At 45.4% G+C, this 15,109-nt stretch overlaps 1 protein-coding gene across 4 annotated transcripts in view; it reads right to left on the minus strand.

The window, feature by feature from the left end:
- Positions 1–10,726: 10,726 nt before the first annotated feature.
- SAR1B (secretion associated Ras related GTPase 1B) overlaps positions 10,727–15,109 on the minus strand; it is a 240,667-nt gene continuing 236,284 nt past the window's right edge. For all 4 annotated transcript variants that reach the window (XM_077473940.1, XM_077473941.1, XM_077473938.1 and 1 more), the window contains exons 6-7: positions 13,170–13,301; positions 10,727–10,979 (exon numbers count right to left, since the gene is read on the minus strand). In XM_077473940.1, coding sequence (XP_077330066.1) covers positions 10,863–10,979; positions 13,170–13,301 — 249 coding nt within the window. In that variant the 3' untranslated portion in view covers positions 10,727–10,862. The remainder of the gene's footprint in view (positions 10,980–13,169; positions 13,302–15,109) is intronic.

Genomic DNA, 15,109 nt, shown 5'->3' on the forward strand with positions numbered 1-15,109 from the left:
GTGATTTAAAGCACCTGTGCAAGATGAATAAAAACCTGCAAACATGGTCTGTTGGGGGTACTTGAGGACAGGGTTGAGAAGCACTGATTTAGAGCACTGAGCTAAAATCCAGCTCAAGACAATCCTAATCTAATTGTGTACATTTGAGGGAAACCAAGTGAGTGTTAGAACCCCTGATTGTCTTTTTTTAGAGCTTTGTGTCCCTTTTCTGAAAATTGGCTTCACGTCCTGTCACAGCCAAGCAGGATGTCTTTCCTTGGGGACACACAGGCCAATCTAACTAGTGGGCAAATTGCATTCTAGCACTTTGTTGTGTACACCCAATATTTTGGTACTCTGGGGTTTATTAAAGGCAAATCCACATACTCGCTGTAATTCTGAGGGAAAGCACTGGTGATTTTATCATCCAATCATGTAGAAGCAAAGATGCTGCTTTTTTATTTTCCTTGCATGTCCCCTTTGAACCTCCAGCAAGTGCACTTGTAGTGCAAAGTGGATTTGCCTTTAGTAAATAAACCCCAAGTCCAACTAATAATTTGGGGTGTACAGAGCAATGGGGAAACTATTTAGACTGACCTGTGTGTCCCCAAGGAAAGACATTGGTAGGCTTTTACTCTTACTTCCTGTTTAGCTATGTGACAGGAAGTGAATACATTTGAAGGAGAAAGTGGCAAAATTTGGGAGGTGTCTGCACCCTGCAGACAGTGCCAAAAACTGACAAGACTTTTAATCCCTCTGCACTCTATCCCCAAGCAAAAATAAGAAAGGATTTCATTTAGTTTAACTTTGCAAAGACACATTCCTAAGTTCAACTGTGATGCATGTCAGTTGCCCATTTAGACCTTGTTTAATAGAAAACACCAGTTGCTTTCACTAAAAACACTTGTTAGTCCAGTCCTGGAAATCTGCATCTGCTTTACTATTAATTTCCCTATAACATTATACACAGTATCTCATTCTATACAATGTCTTATATGTCTAGTATACTACAACTCAATGCAGGTCATTATACCTAACCTCCCTGGTGGTATTCCCGTGTGGCTCGGGGGGGAATTTTCATGACCAAAAGCGGTAACCCCAATCCACACTCGAGATCTCATCTTAGAATTCAGGCAAAGTTACTTACCTTGTCCCCAGGATCCTGTGATCTACCCGCTGTGTGTGCGAGCTGGGTCCTCTGCTCGATCTATCACAGTACCGAGCTCTGTTCCCTGTGAGCGTCGCAACGTACGGGAATGGAGCATAGCGCCAAATTCAAAAAGTGAAAAAAACAAAACACATACAGAAATGTAATCTGTAAGATTACAGTGTACTGTATCAAATTATTTCAAATCCCTATTGTCCCTAATGCTTTGACCAGTGCCCAGCATTCAGTTTTATATTATATACACAGTTCTTTCTGCCTGGAAACTGGAGATTGTGTGTCTGTGGCAACTAAAAAGTGTCCCATTACGTGAAAAGTGGTTTTAAACCAGCCAGAAAATAGGGATAATATCGATAATAAATTAGAATCACTTGCAGAATTGAGCGATAGTGATTTGCGGGGATATTAGTCATCAAACACTGAAAGTGACGACTGTGACAATTTAGCAAAATTTCAGTGTTTTTGATTTGATTACATTATTTAATACATTCTATTATTATTTGTTATAATGAATTATTATTATTATACAGGATTTATATAGCGCCAACAGTTTGCACAGTGCTTTACAACATGAGGGCAGACAGTACGCTTACAATACGAATCAATACAGGAAGGATCCGAGGGCCCTGCTCGTTAGAGCTTACACTCTAGAAGGGAGGGTCAAGTGGAAACAAAAGGTAATAACTGTGGGGGATGAGCTAATGGAGAAAATTAAAATACAGTTGTTAGGTGTGGGTAGGGTAGGCTTCTCTGAAGAGAGATGTTTTCAGGGATCGTCTAAAAGCTAATAAAGTAGGAGATAAGTGGTCAGATTGGGTAGGGCATTCCATAGGATTGGAGAGGCTTTGGAAAAGTCCTGGTGGCAAGCATGGAAGGAGGCGACGAGGGAGCTAGAGAGCAGGAGGTCTTGAGAGGAACAAAGAGAAGGAGTAGGTTGATATTTAGAGACTAGGCTAGTGATGTAGCTGGAGGTGAAATTGTGGATGGCTTTGTACATAGTTGTTAGTATTTTGAATTTAATTCTTTGGTCAAGCGTAAGCCAGTGGAGGGATTGACAGAGAGGAGTAGCAGACACAGAGCGATTGGTAAAGTGGATGAGTCTGGCAGAAGCATTCATGATGGATTGAAGAGGTGATAGACTATGTAGAGGTAAGCCGATGAGAAGGGAGTTGCAGTAGTTGAGGTGAGAGAAAGGTTAGAAAGGGGCGCATTTTGGAGATTTGCTTAACCACTTGCCGACCGCCGCACGACGATGTACGTCGACAGAATGGCACGGGCAGGCATATGGGCGTACCTGTACGTCCCTGCCTTCCCGCGGGTGGGGGGCCCGATCGGGCCCCCCCCGGTGCCTGCGGCGGTCGGTATTCGTTCGGGAGCGATCCGGGATGAGGGGGCGGCCATTCATTCATGGCCACCCCCTCGCGATCGCTCCCGGCGAATGGAAATCCTTCGTGACATCACTTCCTCTCCTGTAATGTAAACACAGGAGAGGAAGTGATGTAATCTCTCCTCCGTGTCGGTATTTTTCGTTCCGACACCGAGGAGAGAGGATCGGTGAGTTGCACCAACACGACACTTCATAGTAGAACATGCCAGGCACACTCACACCCCCCCTTTACCCCCCGATCACCCACCCAATTACCCCTGCCCCCCCAGTCACAGTGACACCAATGCATTTTTATTTTTTTTTGCATTGGTGTCATTTGTGACTGTAATAACTGTTAGGGCAGTTAGGGTTAGCCCCCTTTAGTTCTAATGTACCCCCCTAACCCCCCCCCAATAAAGGTTTAACCCCGTGATCACCCCCCGCCGCCAGTGTCACTAAGGCTGGGTTCACATTGCAGCGGTTTATGAGAACGGATGTGATTCGCACCGCACTGTAGTGCAAATCACATCCGATCTCTGCGATTCGAGTTCAGCCATTCGCCGCACCCGCCGCACCCGCCGCAAATTCGCACGGGACCCTTTTTTTGGTCCGCAGCAGAATCGGATCGCATGGGTGTTCACACCATGCGATCCGAGTTTGCAGATCGCACTGCGATATGCGAACTGATCTGGGGGTGTCATTAACATTTCACTGACACTCCCAGCAGTTCGCATAGGGCAGTGTGAACTGCCGCCGGGAGGCATGCGATGCAGGAACCCGCCGCGGATTTGTGGCGTTCCCGCATCGCTCCAGTGTGAACCCAGCCTAATAAGCGATCGTTTTTCTGATCGCTGTATTAGTGTCACAGGTGACGCTAGTTAGGCAGGTAGGTATTTAGGTTCGCCGCAGCTTTTTATAGCGCCAGGGACCCCCATATACTACCGCATAAAGCCCCCTGATTGCCCCCTAGTTAAAGAGGAAGTAAACCCCTTCAAACCACTTTGACCTACAGGTAAGCCTAGATTAAGGCTTACCTGTAGGTCCAAGCAATATCTCCTAAACCTATATGGTTTAGGAGATATTTGCCCGAAAATGGGCACCGCTGTCTACGGCGCATGCGCCGTAGACAGCGGCGCGCAGGCGCACTAAATGCGGCAAATCCAAGAATGGATTTGCCTAATTTGTCGACTCCCGTGCGCATGCGCGGGAGTGACGTCATCGCGGCTTCGCCGAATGGCAGAGGCGGAGCTGCGAGACGCGACTCCCGTGCGCATGCGCGGGAGTGACGTCATCGCGGCTTCGCCGCTGTCATTGGTCGGAGCTGCGAGACGCCACCAGCAAGATGGATGCGGCGGACTACAGGGATCAGCGGTGACTTCGCTGGCTCCTGTGTCAGGTAAGTGACACATAATGAGCTACTATGCGATGCATAGTAGTCCATTATGCTTTACCTTTGCAGGGAAAAAAAGAGGAAGTAAACCCATCAGGGTTTACTTCCTCTTTAACCCTTTCACCAGTGATCACCATATAACTGTTACAGGTGACGCTGGTTGGTTAGTTATTTTTTTATAGTTTCAGGGCACCCGCCATTTATTACCTAATAAAGGTTTAACCCCCTGATCACCCAGCGGGTGTCATTTGTGACTGTAATAACTGTTAGGGCAGTTAGGGTTAGCCCCCTTTAGTTCTAAGGTACCCCCCTAACCCCCCCAATAAAGGTTTAACCCCGTGATCACCCCCCGTCGCCAGTGTCACTAAGGCTGGGTTCACATTGCAGCGGTTTATGAGAACGGATGTGATTCGCACCGCACTGCAGTGCAAACCACATCCGATCTCTGTGCAATTCGAGTTCAGCCATACAGATAGTATGGCTGAATTCGCGTTGCACCCGCCGCAACCGCCGCAAACTCGCACGGGACCCTTTTTTTGGTCCGCAGCAGAATCGGATCGCATGGGTGTTCACACCATGCGATCCGAGTTTGCAGATCGCACTGCGATATGCGAACTGATCTGGGGGTGTCATTAACATTTCACTGACACTCCCAGCAGTTTGCATAGGGCAGTGTGAACTGCCGCCGGGAGGCATGCGATGCGGGAACCCGCCGCGGATTCGTGGCGTTCCCGCATCGCTCCAGTGTGAACCCAGCCTAATAAGCGATCGTTTTTCTGATCGCTGTATTAGTGTCACAGGTGACACTAGTTAGGCAGGTAGGTATTTAGGTTCGCCGCAGCTTTTTATAGCGCCAGGGACCCCCATATACTACCACATAAAGCCCCCTGATTGCCCCCTAGTTAACCCTTTCACCAGTGATCACCATATAACTGTTACAGGTGACGCTGGTTGGTTAGTTATTTTTTTATAGTTTCAGGGCACCCGCCATTTATTACCTAGTCTCACTAGTGTACCCCTAAATTTAGGGGTGTCTACTTTCCAAAATGGAGTCATTTGGGGGGGGTTTGTGCCATCTTGGCATTTTATGGCCTTCAAAACTGTAACGCCCTTAGAAAGCCTGAAGGCGGTGCTTGGTTTTCGGGGCCCCGTACGCGGCTAGGCTCCCAAAAAGTCCCACATATGTGGTATCCCCGTACTCAGGAGAAGCAGCAGAATTTATTTTGGGGTGTCATTTCACATATGCCCATGGCATGCATGAGCAATATATCATTTAGTGACAACTTTGTGAAAAAAAAAAAAAAAAAAAAGTTTGTAATATTCCCGCAACTTGTGGCAAAATATAAAATATTCCATGGACTCAACATGCCTCTCAGCAAATAGCTTGGGGTGTCTACTTTCTAAAATGGGGTCATTTGTGGGGGTTTTGTGCCATCTTGACATTTTATGGCCTTCAAAACTGTAATAGGTAGTGAGGAGTGAAGTCAAATATTTACGCCCTTAGAAAGCCTGAAGGCGGTTCTTGGCTTTCGGGGCCCCGTACGCGGCTAGGCTCCCAAAAAATCCCACACATGTGGTATCCCCGTACTCAGGAGAAGCAGCAGAATTTATTTTGGGGTGTCATTTCACATATGCCCATGGCATGCGTGAGCAATATATCATTTAGTGACAACTTTGTGAAAAAAAATAAAAAAATAAATTAAAGTTTGTAATTTTCCCGCAACTTGTGGCAAAATATAAAATATTCCATGGACTCAACATGCCTCTCAGCAAATAGCTTGGGGTGTCTACTTTCTAAAATGGGGTCATTTGTGGGGATTTTGTGCCATCTTGGCATTTTATGGCCTTCAAAACTGTAATAGGTAGTGAGAAGTGAAATCAAAAATTTACGCCCTTAGAAAGCCTGAAGGCGGTGCTTGGTTTTCGGGGCCCCGTACGCGGCTAGGCTCCCAAAAAGTCCCACATATGTGGTATCCCCGTACTCAGGAAAAGCAGCAGAATTTATTTTGGGGTGTCATTTCACATATGCCCATAGCATGTGTGAGCAATATATCATTTAGTGACAACTTTGTGTAAAAAAAAATAATAATATTTTTTTTTGTCATTATTCAATCGCTTGAGGCAAAAAAATAAAATATTCAATGGGCTCAACATGCCACTTATCAATTTCCTTAGGGGGTCTACTTTCCAAAATGGGGTCATTTGGGGGGGTTTTGTACTGCCCTGCCATTTTAGCACCTCAAGAAATGAGATAGGCAGTCGTAAACTAAAAGCTGCGTAAATTCCAGAAAACGTACCTTAGTTTGTAGATGTGACAACTTTTGCGCAAACCAATAAATATACAGTTATTGACTTTTTTTTTACCAAAGACATGTGGCTGAATACATTTTGGCCTAAATGTATGACTAAAATTGAGTTTATTGGATTTTTCTAATAACAAAAAGTAGAAAATATCATTTTTTTTCAAAATTTGCGGTCTTTTTACGTTTATATCGCAAAAAATAAAAATCGCAGAGTCAGTCAAATACCTTTAAAAGAAAGCTCTATTTGTGGGAAGAAAAGGACGCAAATTTTGTTTGGGTACAACATTGCATGACCGCGCAATTACCAGTTAAAGCAGCGCAGTGCCAAAGTGTAAAAAGACCTCTGGTCATTTACCAGCAAAATGGTCCGGTCTGAAAGTGGTTAAGGGAGAGTTCAGAGGTCAGGACTACACCTAGAACCTTGGCATGCGGGGATGTGCTTATAATTGTGCCATTGATTTTGACAGAAAGATCAGGGGAAGGGGCATATGGAGGAGGAAAACTTTGGTTTTGGATAGATTGAGTTTGAGGAAGTGGTGTGACGTCCAGACATATATATACTAATAGTAAATTAGTGATGCGTGAGGAGACAGAGAGTGAGCTGAGGGGTAGAGAAATAGATTTGGGTGTTGTCAGCATAGAGGCGGTATTGAAAGCCATGGGAGGCTATCAGTTGACCCAGGGAGGAGGTGTAGAAAATAGGAGAGGTCCAAGAACAGAACCTTGAGGGACCCCAACAGAAAGGAAGAGGAGAGGAGGAAGTAGAGTTGTAAGAAATGCTAAACGTGCGGTTGGATAAGTAGGAAGAGAACCAGCGAAGAGTACAGTCAGACCAAAGGTGTGGAGTTTTTTGAGGAGGAGGGGGTGGTCAACCGTATCAAAGGCAGCAGAAAGGTCCAGGAGTAGGAGTACAGAACAGTGTTGATTGGTTTTGACCATTAGTAGATCGTTTGTTAGTTTTAGGAAAGCAGTTTCTGTGAAGTGTCGAGGACGAAATCCAGACTGAAGGGGATCAAGAAGGCTATTATCAGCAAGGTGGATGCTCAGTCGGTTTTGACCAGACGTTAAAGGAGTTTGGATAAGAAGGGGAGCAAGGAGATGGGGCATAGGTTGTTAAGAATGGATGTGTCCAGTAAGGGCTTTTTAAGCATGGGTCTGGCAAGTGCATGTTTTAGAGAGTTGGGGAAGATGCCAGAAGAGAGGGAGAGATTGAAGATGTGGGTTAGAGAGTGTAGCATAGAGCCAGAGGTTGAACATAGCATTTGTGAGGTTACCAAGTAGTTTAGCAACCTCGTCTATAGTGGTGGGGTTGAAAGAGGGAAGTAATGATTGTGCCTGTGGGGATGAACTGTAAAGTGTGGAGGGTATTGGAACAATAGAGATCTCCTAAATTTATCAATCTTCTGTTTGAAGGAATTGGTGATCTCCTGGGCAGTGAGTGAATTGGCGGGTGGAGGTGGTGGAGAATGAAGTAGAGAGTTGACGGGGATGGGATGATAAGTTGCTAATGAGAGTGATGAAATAAAATAGGTCTGCTTGGCAGAGAGGCGGCTGGAATCGTATTTTTGGAGGGCAGATTTAAATTGGTTGAAATCCCTCTGAGACTTAGTCTTATGCCACAGGCGCTCATGAGCACGATGTCAGAAACCATAAATCAGGCTGAGACAGAAGTACAATTAAATCACACTTGTTTATTAATAAAAATAAAAAGGTAAATAGAAAAAGCGTAGTCAAGCATAGCCAGAGTCCAGTAACCAGATCGGATCGTCAGCCAGGCCAGAAGTCAGGGATCCAAGTAGAGCACAGCAAGCAGGATAAGGAGCCAGAAGGGATGTCATCAACCCAGTATTTAAACAAACCTCAGGAGATGGTTTCAGTGATGTGAACAAGGTGAAGGCAGAGGTGAAGTGAGCTGGAAGGCTTTAAGTAGGCAGGTCAGATGAGCATCATCAGGAACAGCTGGTAACTGTGGAGAGAGAAGAGCTGGCAATTAGCCGACAGCTGATCGGCCAGCCCAGAGAAGGAAGGGCTAAGCCAGCCCTGACACACAACTACATTTTTTCAGACTTCTAGTATCATCTGTTTGCCAAGGTTGAAGGGGTCTTGGCCTGTTCTGTGTATAGTGAGGGGGGCAGTGAGTCCAGTGAGGCTAGAAGTGAAGCGTTGTAGACAGAAGTGGCTCGATTGGTGCAGGATAGGGGTGAGATTTTGTCGTAGAGGTTGTCGATAGCAGAGTAGAGAAGGCAAGGGTTGAGAAGACGTAGGTTTCTACGGGTAACTTTTAGGTGGTTGGAGAGGATGTGGAGGAGAGGGAGAGAGTGAAACTAATAAGGTGGTGATCAGAGAGAGGGAATGGATAGTTAGAGAGGTTGCATGTAGTGCAAAGGTGAGAGAAAACGAGGTCAAGGGCATTGCCTTCGGAGTGAGTAGGAGCATGTATCCACTGTTTCAGGTCAAAGGAGGAGGTTAGACTGAGAAGTTTGGAATGATTGTGGGGATTTCAGAGGAAAGAAAGTAGGGTAGCCAGGCAGAGAAGTCATCAAGAAAGGTTGATACTGGTCCAGGGGGCCTATAGATCACAGCTATCCTTAGAGAAACTGGAGTGAAAAGATGAATACAGTGTGCTTCGAAAGAGGAGAGTGACAGAGAAGGAGGTGGCTGAAGTTCCTGAAAGGTGCTATATGGGGCTAGAAGGATTCGGGCACCTCCTCCTTTATGTCCACTGGATCTGAGGGAGTGAGTCCAGAGAAGACCACCATGGGATAGGGCAGCAGAAGACGCAGTGTTGGATTTATGGAGCCAGGTTTCGGTAATGGCGAGTAGGTTAAATGATTTGGCGATAAAGAGGTCATGGAGAGAGGTGATAGAGCGGGCGTTCCAAAGGGCACAAGAGAAACGGAGTCTGGTCTTGGGAAGAATAGAAATGGGAACTAAATTGTGTTGATTGTGGCTACTGCCAGAGGGTGCAGGGTGATGGGTGCATGGGGTACAGTTAAATGATGGAGGCCCAGGATTTGGGCATATGTATCCAGAGGTTAGGAGAATCAGGAGGGTGAGGGAGGTAATATGGGAGGGGGATTTATATGAAGGAACATGCCCCAGGGTCTTGGAGATTTTAAGTGTGTGTGGATTTAGAATTATTTATAGGTATTTATTATATTATAATTTATGATTTCGTGTTTCAAACTTTATCACTCCTGGAATGTCTATTAGACTCTTGTTTGGACAGATTTAAGTGAGTTATTCCTAAGAATTACAGGCTTAAAATATAAAACGCCAAATTGCTTTCGGCATCAAAAATCTACCATAATCATACCACCAGGGAGGTTAAATGAATTCCTTTATTCCGGCCTGGATACCTCACACTGAGAAATATAACAGCCAGTACAGTGCGCCCCAATGTAGCCTGCATACATCACATCTGCATATAAACATGCCACAAAAGCTATTTTGTAATTTATTGTTATAACTATCCTTACCTTGTAATTTTCTAAAACCGTCAAAAAAGGCAATGAAATATGGCAACCAGAATGTGTAATTTCCTGCTTTTATTGTATCTTATCTTATCTGAGAGAATAAGTGAGCCAATTATAAAAGATTTTTGGCTCCCTAAGAGTTAAATACTTCTAAAGGGATGCTAACACAGCAACTTTCTTCTTGGAACACTGAAAGTGCACAAGGTGTTTATGAGTGCAAGCGCTTCCATTCAGAAATCATTCTTGCAAAGAACAGCTTCAGAAGAGAAAAGCATTCATTTGTTAAAATCCTTGCACTGTACATTGATCACCCATAGGGCATAATTTTTTTTCTTAACAAAAGTAGAGTTACACTTCACATCAGCATGGGCACTGTTCACGGTTTAACTTTTTCACATTTTTCTGTTTATTCAGCTTTAGTTTTTGAACTGTTATTTTCTTGGATTTTAATGTGCCTTTTTGATTATACAACCAATCATGTTTGTATCGTGACTTGAATCTATGTCTGTACATGTATGGTGTTTCACCTCTCCATGTAACTCAGATTATCTACTAGTTGGCAAATTAATGACATGTTTATACACTATATATTGTGGCATTTTTGTATATGGCATTTGTAGGGAACAAGGCCCGCAAGGCTGAAACGCATTTACATCTGCTGTCTGTGTCTTTTATGGAGAATCAATACATTTTAAAGATTTTAAAGAGCAAGCAAGGAGTCGCGGGCCATCTTTTCTCATGATTGTACTGTTCACTGTGGTTTACTTGTTCTATGTTCCTTTCTTTTTTTTCAGTTTATTCTAACTTTGAAAATTAGACTTTAAACAAAAAGGCATTCCTTCTAAAATTAAGGTTGAAGATACCCTGTTTTTCTGCCCCAGTGTCATGGGTCAGGGAATAACTGCTAGCTATGCTACTGCCTTACTATTCTGCCCTGAACTTGAGCTAATAACTGCATTTATGGTGTTAAACACTATAGAAAGCGAATGGTATTTATTTAAGCTAGTCACATTGCATCTGATAGATGTGTACAAACTCAGTAAAACATTGTTATTAAAATAAAATAGTACTTTATTGCAATTTAATCATATCTTCTTGAAATGGCACCGATGTATAGAAATTTCTTTCAAGTTATAAAATCTTAATTAAATTAAAAAAAAGAGAGAATAAAGCACATTTTTTGTCAATCGATATACTGCGATAGCCAGCGAAATCCTTCCCCGTAGCCTTGTCTCTTCAATATGCTGCACATAAACAGTTCAATAGGTCTGGTATTTAGCTGCTTCTTTGGTACCTTCCCCTAAGAATGAGAACATTCCATTTAACACTTTACAAATGTATTAAATAATTATATAATAATTACTCATAGGTAATCTTTGCAGACTTTTTCATAGTGTTTTTTATTATTGTATGTGTATGTATATGTATATATATATATATTTTTTTTTTAAACCTGAATAATGGGCCTCTTCACAATATGTTCTTTCTGAATGCACCCTCATTAAGGCAACATGCTTCTGACTGAGCATTAAGGTGCACTGCATTCAATTCTTTTTAAATGGGCTGGCAGCATACCTTAAGGCCCCTTTCACACTGGGGCGGTGCGGGCGCCAGCGGTAAAGCGTCACTATTTTAGCGCCGCTTTACTGTCGTGTTAGCGGTGGTATTCGGCTGCTAGCGCGGCGGTTTTAACGTGGCTAGCAGCCAAAAAAGTGTTAAAACCGCTTTGCCAGCTGTATAGCCACGCTGTCCCATTGATTTCAATGGGTAGCAGCGGTGAAGGAGCAATGAATACACGGCTCCTTCACCGCTCCAAAGATGCTGCTAGCAGGACTTTTTTACCGTGCTGCTAGAGCACCGTTCCAGTGTGAAAGCCCTCCGGCTTTGCATTATGCATAATGGCTTATGCATAATGGCTATGCATTATTTACTTTTATGTAAGTGCAATATAAGGTGGTGTCATTAAATGTTCATCAACAAAATATTTCCTGGGTGACTTATCTTGTAATAGATTTTCTCATGCAGCCTTTCAGCAACTGGCCAGAGGAGAATGTGGAATATATACAGCAGGCAGATGGGGATGACACAACCTGTAATCCATCAAGTCTATAGGGAATATTATCATTTGGTTAAAAACCCTCTCTCCCCCCCCAAATATCGCCTTATCCCCCTTATCTCCCTCTCCTCTCTATCCCCACCTCCCTCTCTCTCTCTTCCCCTCCCTCCCTCTTCCCTCCCCCCTCTCTTCCCCTCCCTCCCTCTCCCCCCCTCTCTCTCTCTCCCCCCTCTCCCCCTCTCCCTTCCTCCCTCTCTCTCCCTCTAATCCCTCTCCCCACTCTCTCCCCTTCTCCCCCTCTTTATCTCTTCCCCTCTCCCACTCCCCCATCTCACTCCCTCTCTCCTTCTCCCCATCTTTATATCTTCCCCTCTCCCACTCCCCTATCTCACTCCCTCTTCCCTTCTCCCCCTCTTTATCTCTTCCCCTCTCCCACTCCCCCATCTCCCTCTCTCTCCGCTTCTCCCCCTCTTTATCTCTCCCCCTCCCCCATCTCCCTCCCTCTCCCCCGATCCCTCCCCCATCTCCAGGGCAGGACTTAGGGTGGTGGGGGCCCCTGGGCTTGAGTCACTTTCGGGCCCTACCTTCTATACATTACCGTATTTATCGGCGTATAACACGTGCCAGTGTATAACACGCACCTCAAGTTTAGGAGAGAATTTTAAGGGAAAAAAACTTTTAGGAGAGAAGTTTAAGGAAAAAACTTACATTTAAATACCCATCAATGCAGCCTTATCAGTGTCCATCTGCAGCCTTGTCCAATGTCATTGCAGCCTTGTCAGTTGCAGCCTTGCCATTGCAGTCTTGAAGTTTCAAAATGGCGCAGCCGAGATACAGAGTCCTGTGTATCTCGGTGGCTCTCGGGTCCTCTCAGCAGCTATCTGGTCCTCTCGGCGGCTCTCGGGTCCTCTTGGCGGCTCTCAGGTTCTCTCGCAGAGCCAAGAGTAGACGAGTGTACTCGGCTGGGCTCACAGTCATGCCCTGTCCCTGTGTTATGTCCATCATAGGGCAGAACTGGGTGCGACTGTGAGCCGAGTTGAGTGCACTTTGCTATGTATCCCAGCAGGGCCCACGGGGCCCCCTATTGGGCAGGGCCCATGGGCTTGAGCCCAGTCAAGCCCAATGGTAAGTCCAGCCCTGCCCATCTCCCCCCCCCCCCTCTTTCTCTCCCTCTCTCCCCCTTCTCTCTCCCCCTTCTCTCCCTCTCTCTCCCTCCCTCCTTCTCTCCCCACTCTCTCCCCACTCTCTCCTTTCAAAAGTCTGTTATTCAGAGTTCCTGTTTCATTTAAATGTATCTAATATTTAATATTTGAATTGCTAATACATCAGCAGTGTAATGTTAATGTAGGTCAATTTTATAATATTTCATAATGTCCCACAACATTTTGCTCTAGCTTTGACAGGATAACATTTTAGAAATTACAGGGTCAATACCTTCCCTGTAGCATGCCCATAAAGTCCAAAAGTGTGCAGGAGCCTTTCTTCACTGATGGCCTCTGGTCTGTCAATCTTGTTGCCAAGCAGCAGTACTGGAACATTGCCAATGGTTTCATCAGCAAGTAGTGCCTAAAATACAAAGAATAATAAGAGTGACAAGGTTGGGTTCTTTTCCTAATTAGAATAGTTTGCATATAAATGTGGAGAAAAACATATAGCAGGGGTAGGCAACCTCGGCACTCCAGCTGTGATGAAACTACAAATCCCACCATACCTCTGCCTCTAGGAGTCATGCCTGTGATTGTAAGGTTCTTGCAATGTCTCATGGGAATTGTAGTTTCACCACAGCTGGAGGGCCGAGGTGTAGCTGGCCAGCTAAGACCTGTCCTAGGTTGCTAATGTGACTTACATGCTAATAACCTTAATATAGTTTATATGCTCACATGTGAGAGATAAAAGCAGAGTTATTTACTGTGATTTTATACACGAATGTCATATAACAGTTGTATATTGTGTTCACAGAAGCAAACGAGAAACATATGCTTTTTAATATTCATTATAGGACAGTAAGGCTTCATGCACATGAGACGCAGATGCAAACGCTGCTGGACACATGTTGAAACCGGCGTTTAGAAACGCGCGTTTTGCCGCGATTTTTACCGCGATTTAGCGGCGTTTTACCGCGTTTTACCGCGTTTGCGTCTAGAAGCGTTTAGTTAAGCTAACATCATAGACCCTCCCCAGCTCAAAAATTAACTATTTCAGCAATTTTGTGAGACCAGAGTGAGTAGCAGCAGCTGTGAGAGCTGCAGTGTACTTGTATTTAGCGTGTCACTTGCCACGGCACCTGCCACAAGTTGTGGATTGTCCACTTGCCACGTGACTTGCCACATCACCTGCCACGTCACTTGCCATGTCATCTGCCACAAGTTGTGGATTGTCCAACTGCCACGTCACCTGCCACAAGTTGTGGATTGTCCACTTGCCACGTGACTTGCCACATCACCTGCCACGTCACTTGCCACGTCACCTGCCAGAAGTTTTGGATTGTCCACTTGCCACGTCACTTGCCACGTCACTTGCCACAAGTTGGGGATTGTCCACTTGCCACATCACCTGCCACAAGTTGTGGATTGTCCACTTGCCACGTCACTTGCCACATCACCTGCCACGTCACTTGCCACGAGATGTGGATTGTCCACTTTCCACGTCATCTGCCATGCCACCTGCCACAAGCTGTGGATTGTCCACTTGCCATGTCACCAGCCACATCACCTGCCACAAGTTGTGGATTGTCCACTTGCCACGTCACTTGCCACATCACCTGCCACGTCACTTGCCACATCACCTGCCACAAGTTGTGGATTGTCTACTTGCCACGTCACTTGCCACATCACCTGCCACGTCACTTGCCACGTCACCTGCCACAAGTTGTGGATTGTCCACTTGCCACGTGACTTGCCACATCACCTGCCACGTCACTTGCCACGTCACCTGCCACAAGTTTTGGATTGTCCACTTGCCACGTCACTTGCCACGTCACTTGCCACAAGTTGGGGATTGTCCACTTGCCACATCACCTGCCACAAGTTGTGGATTGTCCACTTGCCACGTCACTTGCCACATCACCTGCCACGTCACTTGCCACGAGATGTGGATTGTCCACTTTCCACGTCATCTGCCATGCCACCTGCCACAAGCTGTGGATTGTCCACTTGCCACGTCACCAGCCACATCACCTGCCACAAGTTGTGGATTGTCCACTTGCCACGTGACTTGCCACATCACCTGCCACGTCACTTGCCACATCACCTGCCACAAGTTGTGGATTGTCTACTTGCCACGTCACTTGCCACATCACCTGCCACGTCACTTGCCACGTCACCTGCCACAAGTTGTGGATTGTCCACTTGCCACGTCACCTGCCACGTCACCTG

The sequence above is a fragment of the Lithobates pipiens genome, unplaced genomic scaffold (assembly GCF_037356315.1).
Source record: "Lithobates pipiens isolate NorthernLeopardFrog02 unplaced genomic scaffold, aLitPip1_a1.2 Scaffold_8, whole genome shotgun sequence".
NCBI classification, from domain to species: Eukaryota; Metazoa; Chordata; class Amphibia; order Anura; family Ranidae; genus Lithobates; species Lithobates pipiens.